Genomic DNA, 20,340 nt, shown 5'->3' with positions numbered 1-20,340 from the left:
AATCATTAATGGCTACACACCTAAAAACAGAGGGTCAAAATACATGAGGCAAATACTGATAAAGCTGCAGGGATAAATAAATGAATCCACTATTGTAGTTGGAGACTTCAACACATCTCTGTCAGAATGGACAGATCCAGCAAGGAGAAAATCAATGAGTACATAGTTGAACTCAACAATACCATCAATCTACTGGCTGCAATTGACATCTATAGACCACTTCATCCAACAATAACAGAATACACTTTCTGCTCATACGGAACATTCACCAAGATAGACCACATTCTGGGCCATAAAAGCACTTCAACAAATTTAAAGGATAAAGAAAATAAGCATTAAAATCATACAATGCCTGCTCTCAGACCACAATGGAATTAAAACTATAAATCAATAACAGAAAAATGGCTGAAAAAATCTCAAAATATTTTGAAATAAATGAAAATGAAATTGTAACATCAAAATTTGTGGGATACAGCAAAATCAGTACTTAGAGGAAAATTTATAGAATTGAATTCATATATCAGAAAAGAAGAAAGATCTAAATCACCTAAGCTTCAATCATCTACGTTTCCACCTCAGGGCACTAGAAAAAAAAGAGCAAATTAAATCCAAAGGAAGCAAAAGAAGGAAATAATATAAATTAGAGCATAAATTAATGAAATTGAAAACAGAAAATCACCAAAACCAAAAGCTGGTTCTATGAAAATGTCAGTCAATTAATAAGCCTCTAGCCAGGCTAAGAAAAAGAATAAAAGGAGAGAAGATGCAATTACTAAATTGAAAATTAAAGATGTAACATCACTAGAGATCCTATGGACATTAAAAGGCTAATAAAAGATACTATGAACAAGTCTATGCTCGTAAATTTGATAACCTAGATAAAATGGACCAATTCCTTGAAAAACACAGCCTGCCAAAACACACACACACATATATAGGCATATATATGAGAAAATTGAATCAATAATTAATAATCTTTGCAAACAGGCCCAGATGGGTTCACAGGTGAATTTGATCAATTCTCTACAATCTCTTCTACAAAAATAGAAGCAGGGGAAATACTTCCTAATTCATTCTATGAAGCCAGAATTACTGTAATAACAAAACCAGACAAAGACATTGCAGAAAAGAAAACTACAGACTAATATCTCTCATGAATATAGATGCAAAAAACTGTTCCTTATCATGCCTTTCTTGTGGTCCTACCACCCTCCTCTGGCTTGTCAGTCCAAGAAAAAAGCCTCCATCATATCTTGTCAGCTTCAAGGGTGGAGAAAACAGAACTATGATGGGGAAAAAAATGCTATCCCCCCTTCAACCCTTGTATCAATTACAAAAAATCTCCAATTTATAATTCCAGTTTACCTTTCATTTTGTTTTTCCGAGTCTTATTCCAAGAGTCCTAATCTGGGACTCTGACTTCAAGGAGTCCCTGAACCAGAAGAAATTACATGCAATGTTTTGTGTGTGAACACTCATGTGTATTTTGGGAAGGGTAAATATCCACAGCTTTGAACAAATGATTGAAGAGTTCTGTGCTTCTCCCACCAAATTGGGGGTGGGAGGTAAGTATGATGCTCTTTCATGAAATTAGAATTTATGACCAACATGTTGCTAATCGGAAGTTATATCAAGTATTAATTGGTTTATTTTAAAAGAGAGAGAGATACAGAACAAATTAACATTAAAGACTTTAATTAGGGAATTCCCTGGTGGTCCAGTGGTTAGGACTCTTCTGCTCTCACTGCCAATGGTCAGGGAACTAAAATCCCACAAGCCACGCAGCCAAAAAAATTTTTTTTAAATTGTAATCTTAAAAAAAAAGACTTTAATTTACAGTTTTTAGTCAAGGCCAGATATGGTTCCATCCTCTATACCTTCTTTATGTTGGAGATGGAATAATATGAATTAATAGTCATGATCTTAAATATTGCAAAATTATGAATTCACATTCATATTATCAAATAAAGGTTACACTATACTAATATAGCTTTAGGGTTAATTTGAATTTCAATTATTAGGAAGCAGGTAACCCATGAATTGTTTATTTATATAGGATACGCTTCTGCACTGCCTTCTCCTTGAAGGTAATTTTCTGCCTACTCATCTGGCAGATTCCACAAGAGGGAGAAGAGCAAAAACCAGGACTTCCTTGTTTATTGTTCAACAGTTGCCCAAGTTTGGTTGGCACAGATGAGACACCTTTGCCCTCTAAGTGGGTCTTGGACTCTGATGTTCTGCACACTAGAGTCTCATTGCCACCTGCACCTCAACATTACCAAGGTCTCCCCCTCCCTCCGTCCCTCCATCCCTCCTTTCTCTCTCTCTCCCTCCCTCCCTCTCTCGTTCTCTCTCTCTCTCTCTCTCTCTCTCACACACACACACACACACACACACACACAAGCTCTGTAAATGTATTGTCCCTCCACTAATGCAGGACTCACTCCTCAACGTGCAACTTGAATCAAACTATCAGACTCTGAAAATCATCCCGCCGGGTCGCGGCTCCTCCTCTCTGCGTCGGACCAGTTCTCAGATTTCCAACCGCGACTGATGGACTGCAGATTGGATTGGCTGAGCTAGGTAGAGGAGCAGAGGCTCCACCAAATCACAAATCTAGGATTTTCATCTTTCTTGGTCTCCTCCCTAGAATCCTGGCAACAGATGTGTGTTATTTCTCTTAGGGGGAACCCTGCCTGGGGTTGCTATGGAGATAGGACGCTGCGACTTGCAGAGCGACTAGGACCCAGAAATCGCCTAGCAGACCTAAGCAAAGCCACTGCCTTGCGTTGCCTCCTTCCATATCTGCACGCCCCCTTCATCCAGAACTTTTTTTCTCTTGACTCCTTCCATGGAAGACTCGACCCCCCTGAAACAAAAAATAGAACACCAAGAACTTGGGGAAACAGGGCGGCCGTGGGAAGAAATGGTAACAACCTCCCAGGATCCTGAACCTGGGTTATCCGAGGCCTCAGAGTCGGAGCAGGGGCCGGAAACTGGACCCCAGCCCAGGAGCAGCCCTCCTGGGATCCCCCAATCTGGAGCCAGCACGCCTGTGGATGACCTCGTAGGACCAGGTGTGTCGTCTCCACCTTCCCCATCTCAGGAGCCCTATTCCACTCCTTCTCCCCTGGCTCTGGCCGTGCAGGACCTTATGGCACCATGGCAGTCAGACAAGACCACTAGTGTGATTTCTGAAGCTGGGACACCTCACTTTGACCATTTGGAACAGTCATCTGATAAAGCAGAATCAACCCCTCATCAAACATGCCAATCAGAGGGAAACACTTTTCATCAGTCTCAGCAAACCAAATGTCACCTGTATGGACCGAGGGATATGAGCTACAACAACTCTAAACCGAAAGAGCTGAGATTTGACATTTTTCAAGAAGAAGATTCAAACAGTAACTATGATCTGGCTCAGCCTGAGTCTGGGGCTTCTGAAGTGGCCCCCAGCATGCTTGAGATTGCCATTCAGAATGCTAAGGCTTACCTACTAAAGTCCAGTACCAAGTCGGGCTTAAATCTGTAAGTCTTGGAGGAAGGGGGTTGAGGGAGAAATTTGGCAAAAGAAAGGGGGTATGAGTATCTCTGTGTGGGGATGTGTTTCTGTGGGTGAATGGAAATATATCTGAAAAGTCTGTATGAGTGAGAGAGTGACTTAATAACTCTTTGTATCATAGGACTCAAAATAGGTCACTGGTGGGGATTCTTCTAGCTTCTTTAAAGACCCTAGGTGCACAGAAATAAAATCTAGGAATTATGGAGTCTGGGGTTTGAAAGAAACCATAAAGATAGTGAAGTCCAAGCATCTCTCCAAGATGCTTGTAAAAAAGGACTGTCTACCAAAATCTAAGCATTCTAAGTGCTTATATGGCTTGGTTTTGAGTCCCCACCCAGGCCAGTGCTAGGGTGATAAATTACCTGCGTTAACCTGGAACTGTCCTGATTGAGCACTGAAAGTTCTGCATCCTGAGAAACCTCTCAGTCCTAGGCAAACCAGGAGAATTGGTCGCTATACAGGCCACCCAAAAATACATGCCATTTTATCCAGATCTCTTAAAATGTGGTGATCAATGGCCCAGGAATGTTCTGACCATCCCATTATAGCTAAAATTCAGATCTTATCGTTGAGTATAGATTTCTAGAGATTCTTGCTGCCAGGGTTACATAACAATAGAATCAACAGAATTTTAGGGCTAGAAGGGACTTGAGAAAACATCTAATACAATCCACTTGTTTTTTAAGTGAGGGGACTAAGTCATGGAAAAATTAATTTGCTCAAGATTTCTCTGGCTTACAGCACTCACTGACTCTTACCTTTCCCTCACTATGCTTTAGCCACATGGCCTCTTCAGTTCCCAAGCTGCTCCCTCTGCCTGAAAGGCTTCTGCCCTAAGTCTTTCTAAGTCTTTGCCTGGCTGGCTTCTCATCTTTAGAAGTCAACTTCCACAGAACTCTATTGTAACCGCCTATTCTTTCCTTCATAGCACGTAAGGCCATTTATAATTGTACATAGACTTATAGACTTATATTTAATGTCTGACTCTCCCACTAAAGTGCAGGCCTTCAGAGTGCAGGGACCATGTGAGTTTTGTACACCACTATATACTTAATGCCTAACACAGTGCTATCAGCTATTTACTGAATAAAGAATGAATAAATGAATGGAAGTACAGGAAACACAGCCCTGACCTTTTGAATCTAGTTAATCCACCATGTAATTTGCTGAGATGCCTCCCGATTAATCAGCAAACATTAAATGAATGCCCATTCAATATACAGTATGTGGCAAATGTTTGTAGCTATTACTTGGCTTTTAAAAATATGAGGTATAATTTTAAAGTCTGAAGAATAAGAAACCAATGAATATTTGATGTGAGAAATCTTCACAAAACCCAAATTAAAATATTATTTATAAATTACTGTTTTTAACTACAATTTACTTAAGTTTCAGGGATGTGATTTGCTGCTTAGCAGTGGATTCTATTTGAATTACTGATAAAAACTTCTTGTCACAATTCCCTGGGTTAAATAACAAGCATGAATTTACAAACTTTGATAAAATGCCAAAAGAACTCATTATAAACACTTGAAAGTTCACAATTTAAAACTGAATACAAAACAAAAAATGGGAAAATTTCGTTTACTGAATGATTTTGTAACTGACATTACTTAAATAGCTAAATTTAATTTAATTTCCAAATATTAAGTCTCTGAGGTAACAAATGAATACCTTCCATAATATTCACTATTATTTTCTAAGTGCTTTAGAGCCTGTAGTTAAAAATGGCTTTTAGTAAAGGACAACTTTAACTCCATCTCTTATATGCAGACCTTATTTGACAGCCATGAAAGCTGTTTTTTTGTTGTTGTTGCAATTAAAACAATATTTGCCTAAAATACAAAATTTCACATTGTTGAATAAAAAGCCTACAGAAAATCATTGCTTGCTTCTTTTTTGCCAGTAATAATATTTCTGTTCATTTATAAAAATAGCAATATTTTGAGAAAGAATATGATATTCTTCATATATAATATTTGTAAACTGGCCTTCACATTGGTTGCCCATATAATCTACATATTTTTCTTTGACATTCTTAAGATCCGTTAGATAGATACAGATATTAAAGAAAAAATAAAATAACTAACCTGGCGGTCCAGTGGTTAAGACTTCGCCTTCCAGTGCAGGCTGTGCTGGTTCAATCCCTGGTCAGGGAGCTAAGATCCCATAAGCCACGCAGCACTGCCAAAAAAAAAAAAAAAAAAATAGAGAACTTGCTTTGATTTATTTTATGCTCAAAGTTTTTCTTGGCAGTGATAGAAGTTACTGTGTTTTTCCACTAAAAATCTCTAAAGTCTTCGAGTTCTTGAAGTTTCCTAAAAACCCACTGAGAATGCATGAAATGTTTTTCAAATGCTTCTGACAGGGTTATTATCTGGAATTTTCTCTTTCTGGGTAGATATGATCATCTTTCTGAAATGCTGACCAAGGTCTTAGATAAACGTCCTGAAAATGCTGTGGACATCATTGAAAATGTTAGCCAAGATGTGAAGATGGAACATTTTAGTAAAAAACTGGATACACTCCAAAATGAGAATGAGATGCTTCCAACCTATGAAATAGCAGAGGAGCAAAAAGCTCTTTTTCTCCAGGGAAATTTAGAAGGAGCTGACCAAGAAATGGAAGATGAAATAGTAAGTCACTCCTGTAAATTTGAATAGGTCAATCTTAGGGTTTTGAGGTGAGTGGGGTGTGGCTTTAAATTCATATCCACTGCCTTTTATAGCTTACTAAATAGTATTGCAACCTCATTTCACACCACTCATTTCCTTGGTTAGAGTTTCTTATGTTTTCACATAGTGTTTTAGTATTTCAGAGGCTTAGCTGTTTTATATGTTTGTAGGGTTAAACTGCTTGATATCAGAGAAAGTGTTTTCTTCATCTTTTATATTCTCCAAAGTACCTGGTACAGATCTGAGTGTGTAGCTGTTTCTTATTAAATATTTGCTGAATGAATGAATAAATGTCACATAATTTAAAATTAGGCTTTAAATCAGGTTGCATATTTTTCCCTTTAATTTACTGGAAAAATTAAAAGAACTTCTAATGTCATTTGCATTCTCTTCCAAGGCTACTTCTTCATATTGTGTCTTGACAGTATATATATTATGTCAATGAGACATAATAGAAGAGGAGAGAAATAAAATATTTCTTTTAATCCCCATAGATAAATTGCTGAAAATATTTACAAAGTTGGTGACAGAGATAAAAAGGTATCATTCGAGAATAAAATCAGCTGTATTACTGAAATTTTACCTCCAAATATTTCAAATCAGTATACGCTACTGTTTCCTAAATGCCTGCATATTTGAAATTTATTCTACTGAGTAATTTATACTGTACATCTACTGAGCTTCTATGTTCTGTTACCATTAGACTATTTAAAACTGTCCTCATACTTGCAAATTTGATGTTTGGAGTAAAATATGTTCAGAAAAGGACATAGAATTCAGTCAAAGAAAGAGGAGGAGTAGGGATATGCACAGTAGGTATACCCTCTAGAGCTCCTTAGCTGTTTGTTATAGGGAGGCACAAATTGACACAGTGAGATATAGAATACTCAGAAAGAACAAGTGATAGGTGTCAAGGATTTGATATTGGCTGACCTTTTCTAAAAATATCTTACTCCAAACACTTGATTATGTAGCCACATATAGTATTGACAAGTTTGGGGGCAAACAGCATGTGGGGATCAAACAGAAGGCAGGCACTCTCATGCAGGAGTTTATCAAAGAAGGTTAGACTCCAGTATGAGAATAGGGCACTGCACTATCTATAGGCACAGTATTACAAGGCAGGGATCTGCGTCCTGAACTAGGTTTTGGGATGAGAATACAGATAAGCTGTTTTGATCCTGGAACCTGAGCCTCTTAACCAGATTCCATCAATTCCTCCTAATAAAGAGTAGGATTGGCTTTAGAGAAAGGCTGAACCAAGTCATCAGATGAAGATAAAAAGCTCTGCCTCAGAGAGTAGAAAGATGCAGGAACAGGAAGACAGTTAGCTCTTGGAACTCTGTCCCAGACTGATATGTTTAGAGTATTAATATTTCTATTCATGTCTTTGACCACACCAGAATTCCTGTTCTTAGTCTTCAGCATTCATTTATTCCTTCACCCATTGATTTGCAAACATACCTACTGCATGCTAGGTACTGAGATATACACATAAAAGACTTTTCTAACTTTGCGTTGGTCACAGTCTAGTGAAAGAGGTAAAAAAAGATTGTAAAGTTATTTGACTACTGCAGTAATAGAGACATGGTGGAAAAAACAGGGGCTTTCGAATTAGATCTGAATTTGAATCCTAGTTCAATCACTTATTCTCTGTGTGACTCTAAATGACTAAACCTTTCCAAGCCTCAGGGATAATCACATGGCAACAACTTGAGGGGTAGAGGTCCTATATATAAAGGATCTGGCACATCCTAGAAACTTAATGAATAGTAGCAGTTACTATTGCATTGTTTTGACAAGCTATGATCAACTAACTTTGCTATTAGGATCTGGGCAACGCTTTGTAATGGCAGTGATATTTCATTTGGATCATGAAGGATAAGTAGAAGCTCACCAGGTGAAGACTATAAGGCATAAAATTCTGGGCCAAAAGCACAATAAAATGTCAGGAAAGATTATTTAGCATTTGGGAAACTGACTTCAGATTTGAGGGATTTTGAGTGAAGGAAATGAAGCAAGCAAGGTGCTTTAAAGCTAGACTGCTCACTGTGTATTGATAAGAAATTGATCTCTTGCATACAGTGGGAAATTAATAGAGGCTTTTAGTAGAGAAAGCATGGTCTGACTTATGGTTTAGGAACATAACTTTGGTAGTAACGTGGAGCAGAATGAAAGAAGAAAGGTTTGAATGGGGACAAGTAAGACAGTATTAGAAGACTTCTGTGACAGGACAAGTAGTCCGGGTGGAGACTAGCACGTTAAAGAGCTTTTTAGGTGGTGGAATCAATAGGACTTTAACTAAATATGAGAGTCAAGGGAGTCAGAGGGAGCAAGGATGACTGAACTTTCTAGTTCGGGAAACTGAGTGATGGTGATATCTTTGGAAAATATTCAGATTGAAAGTTCTCGTAGTTGGCTAGGAATAAGGGTGTGAAATGTAGGAGAGAAGTCAGAGTGAGAGAAGTAGATTTTAAAAACCACATATCACTTGGGGTGGTGTGGGAGAAATCTTCTAAGCATAAAGTGCTGAGTGATGAGATGACTGAAATTTTGAGGACACCCATATTTAGGCCTCAATTAATTAAAAAGACTACGAAGAAATAGTTATAGAGGACAGAGTAGGATCAAGAATGCGTGGTGCAATAGATCCCAAAGAAACAGTCTTACAATCAGATGAGATTAGGATTGAAAAAAGTCATTATGCTTATTTTGACACTCTATTTTTCAACTCAAGTTATAATACAAATAAGAGCAGATCATTTGTAAGAAGAGCAAAGTACTCTTAATTTCTCAGGGTCTAAAGGTTGTCTTGCCAAGTTATCCCTAGCTCAGTTAAGGTTATTTTCTACTTTCTCAAAAATGTTTTTCTAGAGTTCACTTGAGACTCTGTTTTTATTTTCCTGTATTTCTTTTTTGGAATTATTTCTGCTTTTCTCATTTTAAACCCAAAATTATTTATCATAAGTAGAGCAAGCATCTGACTAAATTATGTCTTCAAATGTAGTCATGCCTGAGCATTTATCTTATTATACATTCCTTTTATTTATCCTGTATATTACACCCATATTGATTTTTATTTACCCTATATCTTACCATATCCATATTATAAATATTTATTTAGTAAATGTATGATAATATATAAAAACATATATAAACATATATTTATAAAATTTGTTTTCTAAATATCTGTAGGTAGGTTTTGCTATATTTATTTATTTATTTGGCAAATATGGCATTTTATTTTTTTTATTTTTTTTGAATTTTATTTTATTTTTTTTACTACAGCAGGTTCTTATTGGTTATCTATTTTATACATATTACTGTATGCTATATTTTATTATTTCACGATATTAAAGGGGCCACTTAAATACTTCTTATAAGGAGAGGATGTTGGACTTTTTTTTTTCCATGATAGGTTATTACAAGATATTGAATATAGTTCCCTGTGTTATACAGTAAATCCTTGTTGCTTATCTATTTTATGTATAATAGTTTGTATCTGTTAATCCCATACTCTTAATTTATCCCTCCCCTCCCTTTCCCCTTTGGTAACCATAAATTTGTTTTCTGTGTCTGTGAGTCTGTTTCTGTTTTGTATATAGATTCATTTACATTAGTTTTTAGATTCTACATATAAGTGATATATAATATTTGTCTTCCCCTGTCTTACTTCACTTAGTGTGATATTCTCTAGGTCCATCCATGTTGCTGCAAATGGCAATAGTTCATTCTTATGGCTGAGTAGTATTCCATTGTATACACATACCACATCTTCTTAAACCAGTTGTCTGTTGATGGGAACTTGGGTTGTTTCCATGTCTTGGCTATTGTAAATAGTGCTGCTATAAACATCAGGGTGCACATATCTTTTGCAGTTAGTGTCTTTGTTTTCTTCAGATACATACCCAGGCATGGAACTGCTGGATCATATGGTGGTTCTATTTTAAATTTTTTAAGGAAACTCCATACTGTTTTCCATAGTGGCTACACCAATTTACATTCCCACCAACAGTGTAGGGGAGTTCCTTTTCTCCTTGTAGATTTTTTGATGATAGCTATTCTGACCAGTGTGAGGTGATACCTATTGTGGTTTTGAGTTGTAGTCTCTAATAATTAGTGATTTTGAGCATCTTTTCATGTGCCTGTTGGCCATCTGTATGTCTTCTTTGGAGAAATGTCTATTTAGGTCTTCTGCCCATTTTCTGATTGGGTTGTTTGTTTTTTGATATTGAGTTGTATGAACTGTTTGTATGTTTTGGATATTAACCCCTTGTCAGCAGCATTATTTGCAAATACTTTCTCCCATTCCCTAGGTTGTCTTTATGTTTTGTTAATGTTTACCTTTGCTATGCAAAAGCTTGTAAGTTTGATTAGGTCCCATTTGTTTATTTTTGCTTTTATTTCTTTTGCCTTGGGAGACTGATCTAAGAAAATATGCTATGATTTATGTCCAAGAATGTTTTGCCTATGTTCTCTTCTAGGAGTTTTATGGTGTTGTGACTTATATTCAGGTCTTTAAGCCATTTTCAGTTTATTTTTGTATATGGTGTGAAGGAGTGTACTAATTTCATTGATTTATATGTAGCTGTCTAGCTTTCCCAATACCACTTGCTGAAGAGACTGTCTTTTCTCCATTGTATATTCTTATCTGCTTTGTCATGGATTAATTGGCCATGGGTGTGTGGGTTTATTTCTGGGCTCTCTATTCTGTTCCATTGATCTATATGTCTGTTTTTGTGCCAATACCATGCTGATTTGATTACTATAGCATTGTAGTATTGTCTGAAGTCTGGGAGGGTTATACCTCCAGCTTTGTTTTTTCCTCAGGATTGCTTTGGCAATTCTGGGTCTTCTGTAGTTCCATATAAATTTTAGAATTAATTATTCTAGTTCTGTGAAAAGTGTCATGGCTTTAAAAAATAGGGATCACATTAATGTAGACTGCAAGCAGTTCTCTTATGGATAAAATATTAATCACAGCAATTGTATTCCCAGGCAGAACACTCTCTTCCAAATGTAATGGAGTCAGCTTTTTATTTTGAACAAGCTGGAGTTGGTTTGGGCACAGATGAGACTTATCGCATATTTCTTGCCCTCAAGCAGCTTACTGACACCCACCCAATCCAAAAATGTCGTTTCTGGGGTAAGATCTTAGGTCTGGAAATGAATTATATTGTAGCTGAAGTGGAATTCCATGAGGGAGAAGATGAAGAGGAGGTGGAAGAGGAAGATGTACCTGAAGAGAGGGACAATGGAGGCAGTGAAGCTGATGAAGATGAATTACCAAGGTCCTTTTACAAGGCCCCACAGGCTATTCCAAAGGAAGAAAGCAGAACAGGTGCCAACAAATATGTCTATTTTGTTTGCAATGAACCAGGAAGACCATGGGTGAAGTTACCAGCAGTTACACCTGCACAAATTGTTATTGCAAGAAAAATCAAGAAATTTTTCACTGGGCGATTGGATACCCCCATCATAAGCTACCCACCCTTCCCAGGAAATGAGAGTAATTACTTACGAGCACAAATTGCCAGAATTTCAGCAGGGACTCATGTCAGCCCTCTAGGATTCTATCATTTTGGTGAAGAAGAAGAAGAGGAGGAAGAAACAGAAGGCAGGCGAGATAGCTTTGAAGAAAACCCTGATTTTGAAGGCATCCAAGTGATTGATCTAGTGGAATCCCTATCCAATTGGGTTCATCATGTACAACATATACTCCCTCAGGTAGGGGCTTTGCAATTCTCAGTCTATCATCTAGTCAGCAAATATTTATTAATTCTGTCTACAATGCATACAATATATACAAGACAAAGGCCTTCAGACTCCAGACAGAGACAATTAAAAAACCTAGTGAAAACACAGAGTACTGTATAATTGCCAAGTAGTATAGACCTGTGATCCAAATGTAAATAAAATAAATATTTCTATGGAGTATTTGACAAGTTACATAAGGATTTAGATTTAGGTGTGTTGTGAAATTATTTTTTATATGTTAAATATAGATGGTACATTAATTTTGGTAAGAGTTCTTTTATTCTATTTTTATAATACAAGGAACTTATTTTGCCAAGAATGATAAAAGATTCTAACAAAAACAAGTAAACAGTGTTCTATAGCAGTTACATAGAACCTATTCTGCCAGTTGTTCTTAATAGCACTTTATATGTATTATCTCATTTAAAACTCACAACTGTATGAAAGACTAATATCCTTATTTTACAGAGGAGGAAATTAAGGCAGAGGGTTTAGGAAATGTCACAAGGGGAATACAGCTAATAAACAACAGGGTCAGATGTGAATGGGCAGAATGGATCCAGAGTCCATACTCTTAATCAATCTGTTAAACTGTCTTCTCTGCAGGTAGAAAATCTTCATCATACTTTGATGTACATAAGAGATATTCTTAAATACCTCTAGATGAGTTAATTAAATGAGAAATTATAAGCCCCAAACTCCATACCTAATCTTATTATCACATTTTTGTTATTAATAATAATAATAGTACCTTACCTTCACATAAATCAGTAAAATGCATTATTACCTTCTTCACTAAGGTTCTAATGATTTTAATATATAAATGTTCTGTAACTTCAAGAAGTGGGCAGATTCTTGAAATAAATAGTACAGTCTTTTGCTTAAAATAACATTGATCAAAACAGCTTTTGGTAAATATATGTTGAATGAATGATCAATATGCCACATAATGGGATGTCATGCAGATAATTACTTCAATCCAAAAGAATATTTTGATATTTTAAGGGCCTTGTTAGACTACTAAATCTTCCAATATTTATACCCAGGGTCGCTGTAATTGGTTCAACCCCATACAAAAAAGTGAGGAGGAAGAAGAAGCAGAAGAAGAAGAAGAAGAAGAAGAAGAAAGAGAAGAGCCTGACTACATAGAACAGGAAGTAGGGCCTCCTCTCTTGACACCAATCTCTGAAGATTTAGGTAATTTTACACACACTATATGTGTGTGTGTGTGTGTGTGTGTGTGTATAGGCATACATAAGTATGTACACATGTACATACAAGCAGACCTTGGAGGTATTGCGGGATAAATTCCAGACCACTGCAATAAAGTGAGTCAATAATTTTTTAGTTTCCCAGTGCATGTAAAAGTTTTGTTTACACTCTACTGTAGTCTATTAAGTGTGCAATAACATTATTTCCCAAAATATGTACAAACCTTAATTAAAAAATACTGTATTGTGGGGGGATGAGAGAATTAGGTGAGGGAGATTAAGAGGTACAAACTTCCAGTTACAAAATAAATGAGTCAAGGGTATGAAATGTACAGTGTGGGGAATATAGTCCAAATAAAAAGGTCTTTGTATGGTGACATACAAAGTGGCTAAACTTGTCGTGGTGATCATTTTGAAACGTATAGAATAAAATCACTATGTTGTGTAACAGGAACATAGTGTTGTAGGTCAATTATAGTTAAAAAAAACACAAATATACATGCAAACTCAAAGAAAAAGAGATCAAACTGGAAGAAAAAATATTGTATTGCTAAAAAATGCTAACCATCATCTGAGCCTTCAGCGACTCATAATCTTTTTACTGGTGGAGAGTCTTGCCTTGATGTTGATGGCTGCTGACTAATCAGGGTGGTGGTTGGTGAAGGCTGGGGTCTTAAAATAAGACGACAAGGAAGTTTACCACATTGACTTTTCCTTTCACAAACGATTTCTCAGTAGCATGCAAAGCTGTTTGATAGCATTTTACTCACAGAACTTCTTTCAAAATTGAAGTCAATCTTCTCAAACTCTGCCACTGCTTTATCAGCTAAGTTTATGTCATATTGTAAATCCTTTGTATTCGTTTCAACAATCTTCACAGCATCTTCACCAGGAGTAGATTCCATGTCCATGTCAAGAAACCACTGTCTTTGTTCATCCATAAGAAGCAACTCCTTATCCATTCAAGTTTTATCATGAGATTGCAGCAATTCAGTCACATCTTCAGGCACCACTTCTAATTACAGTTCTCTTGCTATTTCCACATCTGCAATTACTTCCTCCAACTGAAGTCTTGATCCCCTCAAAGTCATCCATGAGAGTTGGAATCAATGTCTTCCAAACTCCTGTTAATGTTGATATTTTGACCACTTCCCATGAATCATATATGTTCTTAAAGGCATCTAGAAAGGTGAATCCTTTCCAGGTTTTCTTTTTCTTTTTTTAATTTTATTTGTTAAATTCTCCCATTTATTTATTTTTTCCTTCCAGTTTTATTGATATAATTGACATACAGCACTGTATAAGTTTAAGGTGTAAGACATAATGATTTGACTAAAATACATCACAAAATGATTACCACAATAAGTTTAGTCACCACCCATTATCTCATATAGTTAAAAAAGAAAAAAGAAAAAACATTTTCCTTGTGATGTGACGAGAACTCTCAGGATTTACTCTATTCACACCTTTCATATATAACACACATCAGTGTTAATTATATTAATCATGTTGTACATGACATCCCTAGTACCTACTTATTAGGATGTTTGTACCTTTTGACCACCTTCCTTCAATTTCAGTTCCCCCTCCGACAACCCACCATCTCCGGTAATCACAAATCTGATCTCTTTTTTTATGAGCTTTTTTGTTTGTTTTGAAGTATAATTGACCTACAGCACAATATTAGTTCCTGGTGCACAACATAATTCACCATTGTTGGAGCAGTCAGAACACACACAATATTTATAGAATTAAGTTATCTGTTTTACATGGGCATGGTCTGTGGTACCCCAAAACAATTACAATAGTAACATTAAAGATCACTGATCACAGATCACCATAACAAATACAATAATAATGAAAAAGTTTGAAATACTGAGAGAACTACCAAAATGTTACAGAGACACGAGGTGAGCAAATGCTGTTGGAAAAAATGATGTCAACAGACTTGCTTGATGCAGGGTTGCCACAGAATTTCAATTTGTAAAAAACTCCATACCTGTTAAGCACAATAAAACAAGGTATGCCGTACTATGTATGTATACAATGTAATATATATTTTTATATATATACCAAATACTCTCTATATATTGATACTATATATGTATATATACACAGGTATTTCCTGCTTTTCAAAAGATAGCCTCCACCACTTTGCTTTTATGAGAGAACTACATTAGTAACTATTTTCACTGATAGAAATCCAGAGGATTTTCTCTTATTACGAAGAAAAAAAAAAAAAAGGCAAAAATAGCGTTCAGCACTTGTTTTGCAGTGAGCAGTTACAGAAGCAGCACACACTTCAGTCTGTCAGAGGGGCACCTCCAAGCTCCTTCTCCAGGAACTCCACGCAGCATCTCAGCATCAAGTTGCCATAGCTTTGAACTGTGCTTGTGAGCTGCTATGCTTTATCTCAGTTAATCTTGTCAATCCATTAGCAAGATGTGTCCTAAGGTAACTGCTTCTTCGCTCTATGTAATTTCAGCTTACAAAAGGTTTCATAGGAATGCTCTACTTTTGGATAGCAGGGGAAACCTGTGTACACACACACACACACACACACACACACACACACACACACACACACACTACAGTACATGGTGGGAATAAAGAATGTAATGTAGCTGACCCCACCAAGAACTGTCTAGGACAGAGGCTGCAGGAGTGCACTGCAGAGGGAGTATAAGGTGGCTCTACCTCTTAGTGGAAATGCCGATAGTTATCTTTTTTATCATTCTTGTTTTGCATTCTACAGATCATAAACACATGACGTAGTTAAAGTATGAGGTACTGTTTTTTTTTTCTAATCGACTATTGTTTTCATATTCTTTTTTTCTTCCTATTCAGTTTTGGAGCGTTCATGCTTATAACCCTAGCTCTCTTTCATAATAATGATTTGGTCATCATGTATTTTTCCCTCCGCCACATAGGCCTCCTCTTGTAAAACTTATTTTCTCTGCTTTACAAATGTACACACACACACATATATATATATACACATATATATGTGTGTGTGTGTGTACATATATATATATGTATACACACATTTTTTTTTCAAATTTCATTTTTCTACAACGTTCACATAATACCCTCTTGATCTTATGTTAAGCTGCTAATGTTTTAACTTTATGTCAAGTGTGTGTTTTAAGATTTATAAATACAGCTTTCCTGTTACACAGTATATCCTTGTCTATTTAGGAGTTAAGTCTACTTTGAATTTCTCTTTGGTTTACAGAGATCCAGAATACACCGCCTTGGACAGCACGGTTATCCTCAAATCTCATTCCTCAATATGCTATTGCAGTCCTTAGATCCAACCTTTGGACTGGAGCATATGCCTTTTCCAATGGCAAGTAAGTATGTGACAACTTACAAGGCTATTATTTTGATTATTTAACTTCTGGAAATTATAAGTTATCACTGGAATGTCAAGTGTGTATGGCATAAGATTAATTCAAACAACATCCATCTTATACAACAAAGCATCAAATTTAGAACATTAGAGTAATTCAGACTTCTGCCTTTTCATCTGAATCATCCAATTAATGGGGCTAAAATATGTTTTTTCTTCTATGATTATTTGAGTAATTGATATTCATTTCATGGAGGTAATTCTAAGCAGTATTTAAATTAGTTTAAATCTCATCATTTTTGTTGGATATCTTGATAAAAGATAATTTAAAATATGTATGATTTAGGCTATCACTTTCAAAAGAATTAGGATAAGAGGATAGTAAACGTCCTTTAATTCCTCACCCAGAGCATACATTTTCATTTGTCTTATGCTTCCATTTCTTACTTAATAACCTAGTGTCAGAAGCTCGGCTGAGCTGGAGAGCTGAGCGGCCAAATGTCAGAGTAGCCATTAAAGCAACAAGCCAGAAAAGAAAATGTTAAGCCTTTAATCACTTACTGTGATGGTGTAACCAAGCTGAAGGACTGATTCCCCCCCTCCCCCCACCCCATTTCATTTGCCCCCATGGAATGGCACACTGGTGGAAGGTCAGATGGGTCAGCAGAGTTGTGGGGTCATCTCAGTGACAAGGAAGTCCCCACATAAGGCTCTTGCAGTTTTAAGGACCTGTGACCAAAGAAAGGTGGGGAGGGCTAGGGAAAAGTACTGGGTACTGAGTCAAGAGTAGGGGAAAGTGTCTATAAAGTCTCCCCTTATCTCACCCAACCCTCATTAGGAAGCCTTGGCAAAGGGGTCTGAAGAAGACCTCTGCTGAAGGCCTCAGATGAAAAGGCCTGGGAATGAAGGCACCTGGGCCAGGAACACAATGGTGTTAAGAGCATGACAGGCCAGAGGGGCCAGGATCCTTGACCACAACGCTCTCTTAGAGATTGTAGTGCACTGGCTATGCACCAAGTCTGGGGTGGAGAGGGCAGTTTCCCCCCCGTGAGGCCTAACTAGGTAAAGCTTTTGTAATTGCTCAAGGATGGACCTGAAAAATCACACATAGGTTGTTAACCACAAGCCCGACTTCTCACCCAGCCAAGAGTTTTCAAGGTTGGCAACTTCTTAAGTCTTTCTAACTCTAAGGAAGGTATGTAATTTTTAACTTCGTTGCTTTGTTTTTCTGAAAATAATTAAAAGATGAAAGGCTGTGGTCCAGGTGTAGGGTACATTTTGACAGGGTCTGGCCCTATGTTTTCTTAACCAGCTTAAGCAGTTTGGATCATAGTAATTCCCTGTGGTAGAAGAATCATTTGGGGATATTTCATCTCTAATGCATTTAAAATATTCTGTACTGTTTTAACATTATGGGACTATGATACTCTAAGTACCTTATCCTTACAGAAAAGAAGGATCAATTTTTCTTACTGAAAAATTATACAATGATCTACTTTTTTTAACTTACAGAAAGTTTGAAAATTTCTACATAGGCTGGGGTCATAAATATAGTCCAGACAGCTATACACCTCCAGTTCCACCACCAGTTTATCAAGAGTACCCCAGTGGACCAGAAATTACAGAAATGGATGACCCTAGTGTGGAAGAGGAGCAGGCTTTCAGGGCTGCACAAGAAGCAGCTGTAAATTCAACAGAGGAAAATGAAGAAACTGAGGAAGATGAAGATGAGGAAGATGACTATGACTAATAAAAATAAAATTAGCCCAGTCTTATGAGACTGATACACACATCCTCCTTATTTGGGACTGATATATATATATATATATATATATATATAGTTGCCTATATATATATAGGCAACTATTGATGTGCAAAATATCATTCCTTGAAAATATAAAATTTGGAATTTCGTATGTGGAACTATTAACATGTACTTTTAGAAAGATACTCAATGGATTTTTCAGAGGCTAAATGACATTTTCTTACATTACTGTTCTGACGGCTGCAGCTAATGGAGTATGTGCCTCTATATTTTTTTCTTTCTTTTTTTTTAAGTCTCAGGTTGAATTTCTAATATGGCAAACATGGAAATACATAACCCACAAAAGCTCCTTGGGAACTTAAATATTTTTTGAGCATCAAGGAATACTGAGACCAAAAATATTGATAATAACTAAATTAGAGCATGTGTTCTTAAGCAATCTGTGATACTGTGTGCAAATATTGTGTGTATGTATGTACATCTCTATATATATTCCCCCCCTGTGGGGAGAGGATATATAACTCCACCACCTGCTCAAAGACTGTGGGAACACTCAAATTTTTTAACTCTTTTACTTGTTGCTTCTTAAAGAAATGTCTCAATGTAACTCTTCTTTCATCCTATAGAAATTGGTTTTATCTGATTTCAGGGAAAACAATTTGCACAGAGATGGCTAGCTGGGACATCCAAAGACTTCAAACTGATATTTTCTACCACTGCTTTTCTAAAATTAGTTATTTCCATTCACCAAAATAGTATTTTTAAGTTCTATATGTGATGTGCCAGGCACTGTGGGGCTACTGTTAAAAACTAGACATTGCTCCTGAAATCTTAGCGCTTACATTCAAGGAGGGAAACATATAACAGTAGATAATTAGAATAGCAGGTATTGTGATACAAATATTATACCATAGGACAGTGTCTGTCAAACTCTGTGGTGAAGAACCAATTAAAAAAAAAACACAAAACTTCTAATCCATGGCTATTATCTGTGTAAAATAGAATAAAAGTATGTCAGCAATTGTAACTTCTATAATTATCTTGTCACAGACTGGTGGTTTGCAGCTCAGCAATCTACACTTTGAGGAACGTTGCTTATCAAACACTTAGAAGGTGCATTTAATCCAAACTTGAGCAGTTCAGGAAGCATTTCTAAGTGGAAGCCCTTCTAAGAGGAGAACTAAGGGGATAAGGGCCCTAGGCAGCACCAGCTGTATTTTGGCAAAGGTCTTTAGGCTGAAAGGAGTGAAACTTTGAGAGTGGTGAGAGAGGAAACCGGAGAGGTATACAGGGCCCAGATTGTGTGGGATGTTTGGATTTTAACCATGAGCAATGAAGAGGACTCAACTAGAAGTCACAAAATCGCATTTGTATTTTAGAACGGTTTGGCTTCCGTGTGGAAGATGGACTGACAGAGGATCAAGACAGGGAGAACATTTAGGAGGTTATTACATTGTCTAGGTAAGAGATAATGATGGCATGAAGGAGCGTAACTGCATGGGGATATAGAGTAGAAACCTGTTTACCAGTCTGGATGACAGAATATTAGAAACGATGGTTTCCAGAATTTGCCAGCTGGCAATATTATTATTTTTTTTTAAGAATATGAAGTTTATGGTTTTGTCAGTTCTTGCTGTTAATACACACTAACTTTTTTTTTAACATCTTTATTGGAGTATAATTGCTTTACAATGGTGTGTTAGTTTCTGCTGTATAACAAAGTGAATCAGCTATACATATTATTCATTCTTGGAGTGCAACTTTCTGTATTTGACGCCATAAATAATATTTATAGAACTTCATTCAAATAAGTTCTTGTTCATTTTTTCATGGGGCAGTAGACACTTACTGCTCTTCTTTTTTGTTATTTAATATCCATTTCTTCACCTACCCGGATTTCCTTTTGAGAAATTGCCTCTGTCCCATGGCATATGGTCACATGCTAATCAGATGTGCCCTTTATGGAATCTGAAACTTGAGCAGACTTTCTACCTCTGCTCCTAACCTGATTGACCATG

General features: G+C 36.6%; 1 protein-coding gene across 3 annotated transcripts; it reads left to right on the top strand.

The window, feature by feature from the left end:
• Positions 1 to 2,817: 2,817 nt before the first annotated feature.
• Positions 2,818 to 19,486, top strand: RSPH4A (radial spoke head component 4A). Of its 3 annotated transcripts, none has more exons than XM_036871331.1 (6): positions 2,818 to 3,528; positions 5,964 to 6,198; positions 11,236 to 11,964; positions 13,041 to 13,191; positions 16,441 to 16,558; positions 18,070 to 19,486. In XM_036871331.1, the coding sequence occupies exons 1-6, from the start codon at positions 2,852 to 2,854 to the stop codon at positions 18,305 to 18,307; spliced, it is 2,148 nt and encodes a 715-aa protein (XP_036727226.1). In that variant the 5' UTR covers positions 2,818 to 2,851; the 3' UTR covers positions 18,308 to 19,486. The 3 variants fall into 3 exon arrangements, with proteins under 3 accessions (XP_036727226.1, XP_036727227.1, XP_036727228.1); XM_036871332.1 differs by having other exon boundaries at positions 16,441 to 16,562; positions 18,070 to 18,138; XM_036871333.1 differs by lacking the exon at positions 13,041 to 13,191 and having other exon boundaries at positions 18,070 to 18,092.
• Positions 19,487 to 20,340: the final 854 nt, after the last annotated feature.

The sequence above is a fragment of the Balaenoptera musculus genome, chromosome 12 (genome assembly GCF_009873245.2).
Source record: "Balaenoptera musculus isolate JJ_BM4_2016_0621 chromosome 12, mBalMus1.pri.v3, whole genome shotgun sequence".
NCBI classification, from domain to species: Eukaryota; Metazoa; Chordata; class Mammalia; order Artiodactyla; family Balaenopteridae; genus Balaenoptera; species Balaenoptera musculus.
Note: the sequence above shows the minus strand (reverse complement) of the source record. Positions and strands in the feature narration are given on the sequence as shown.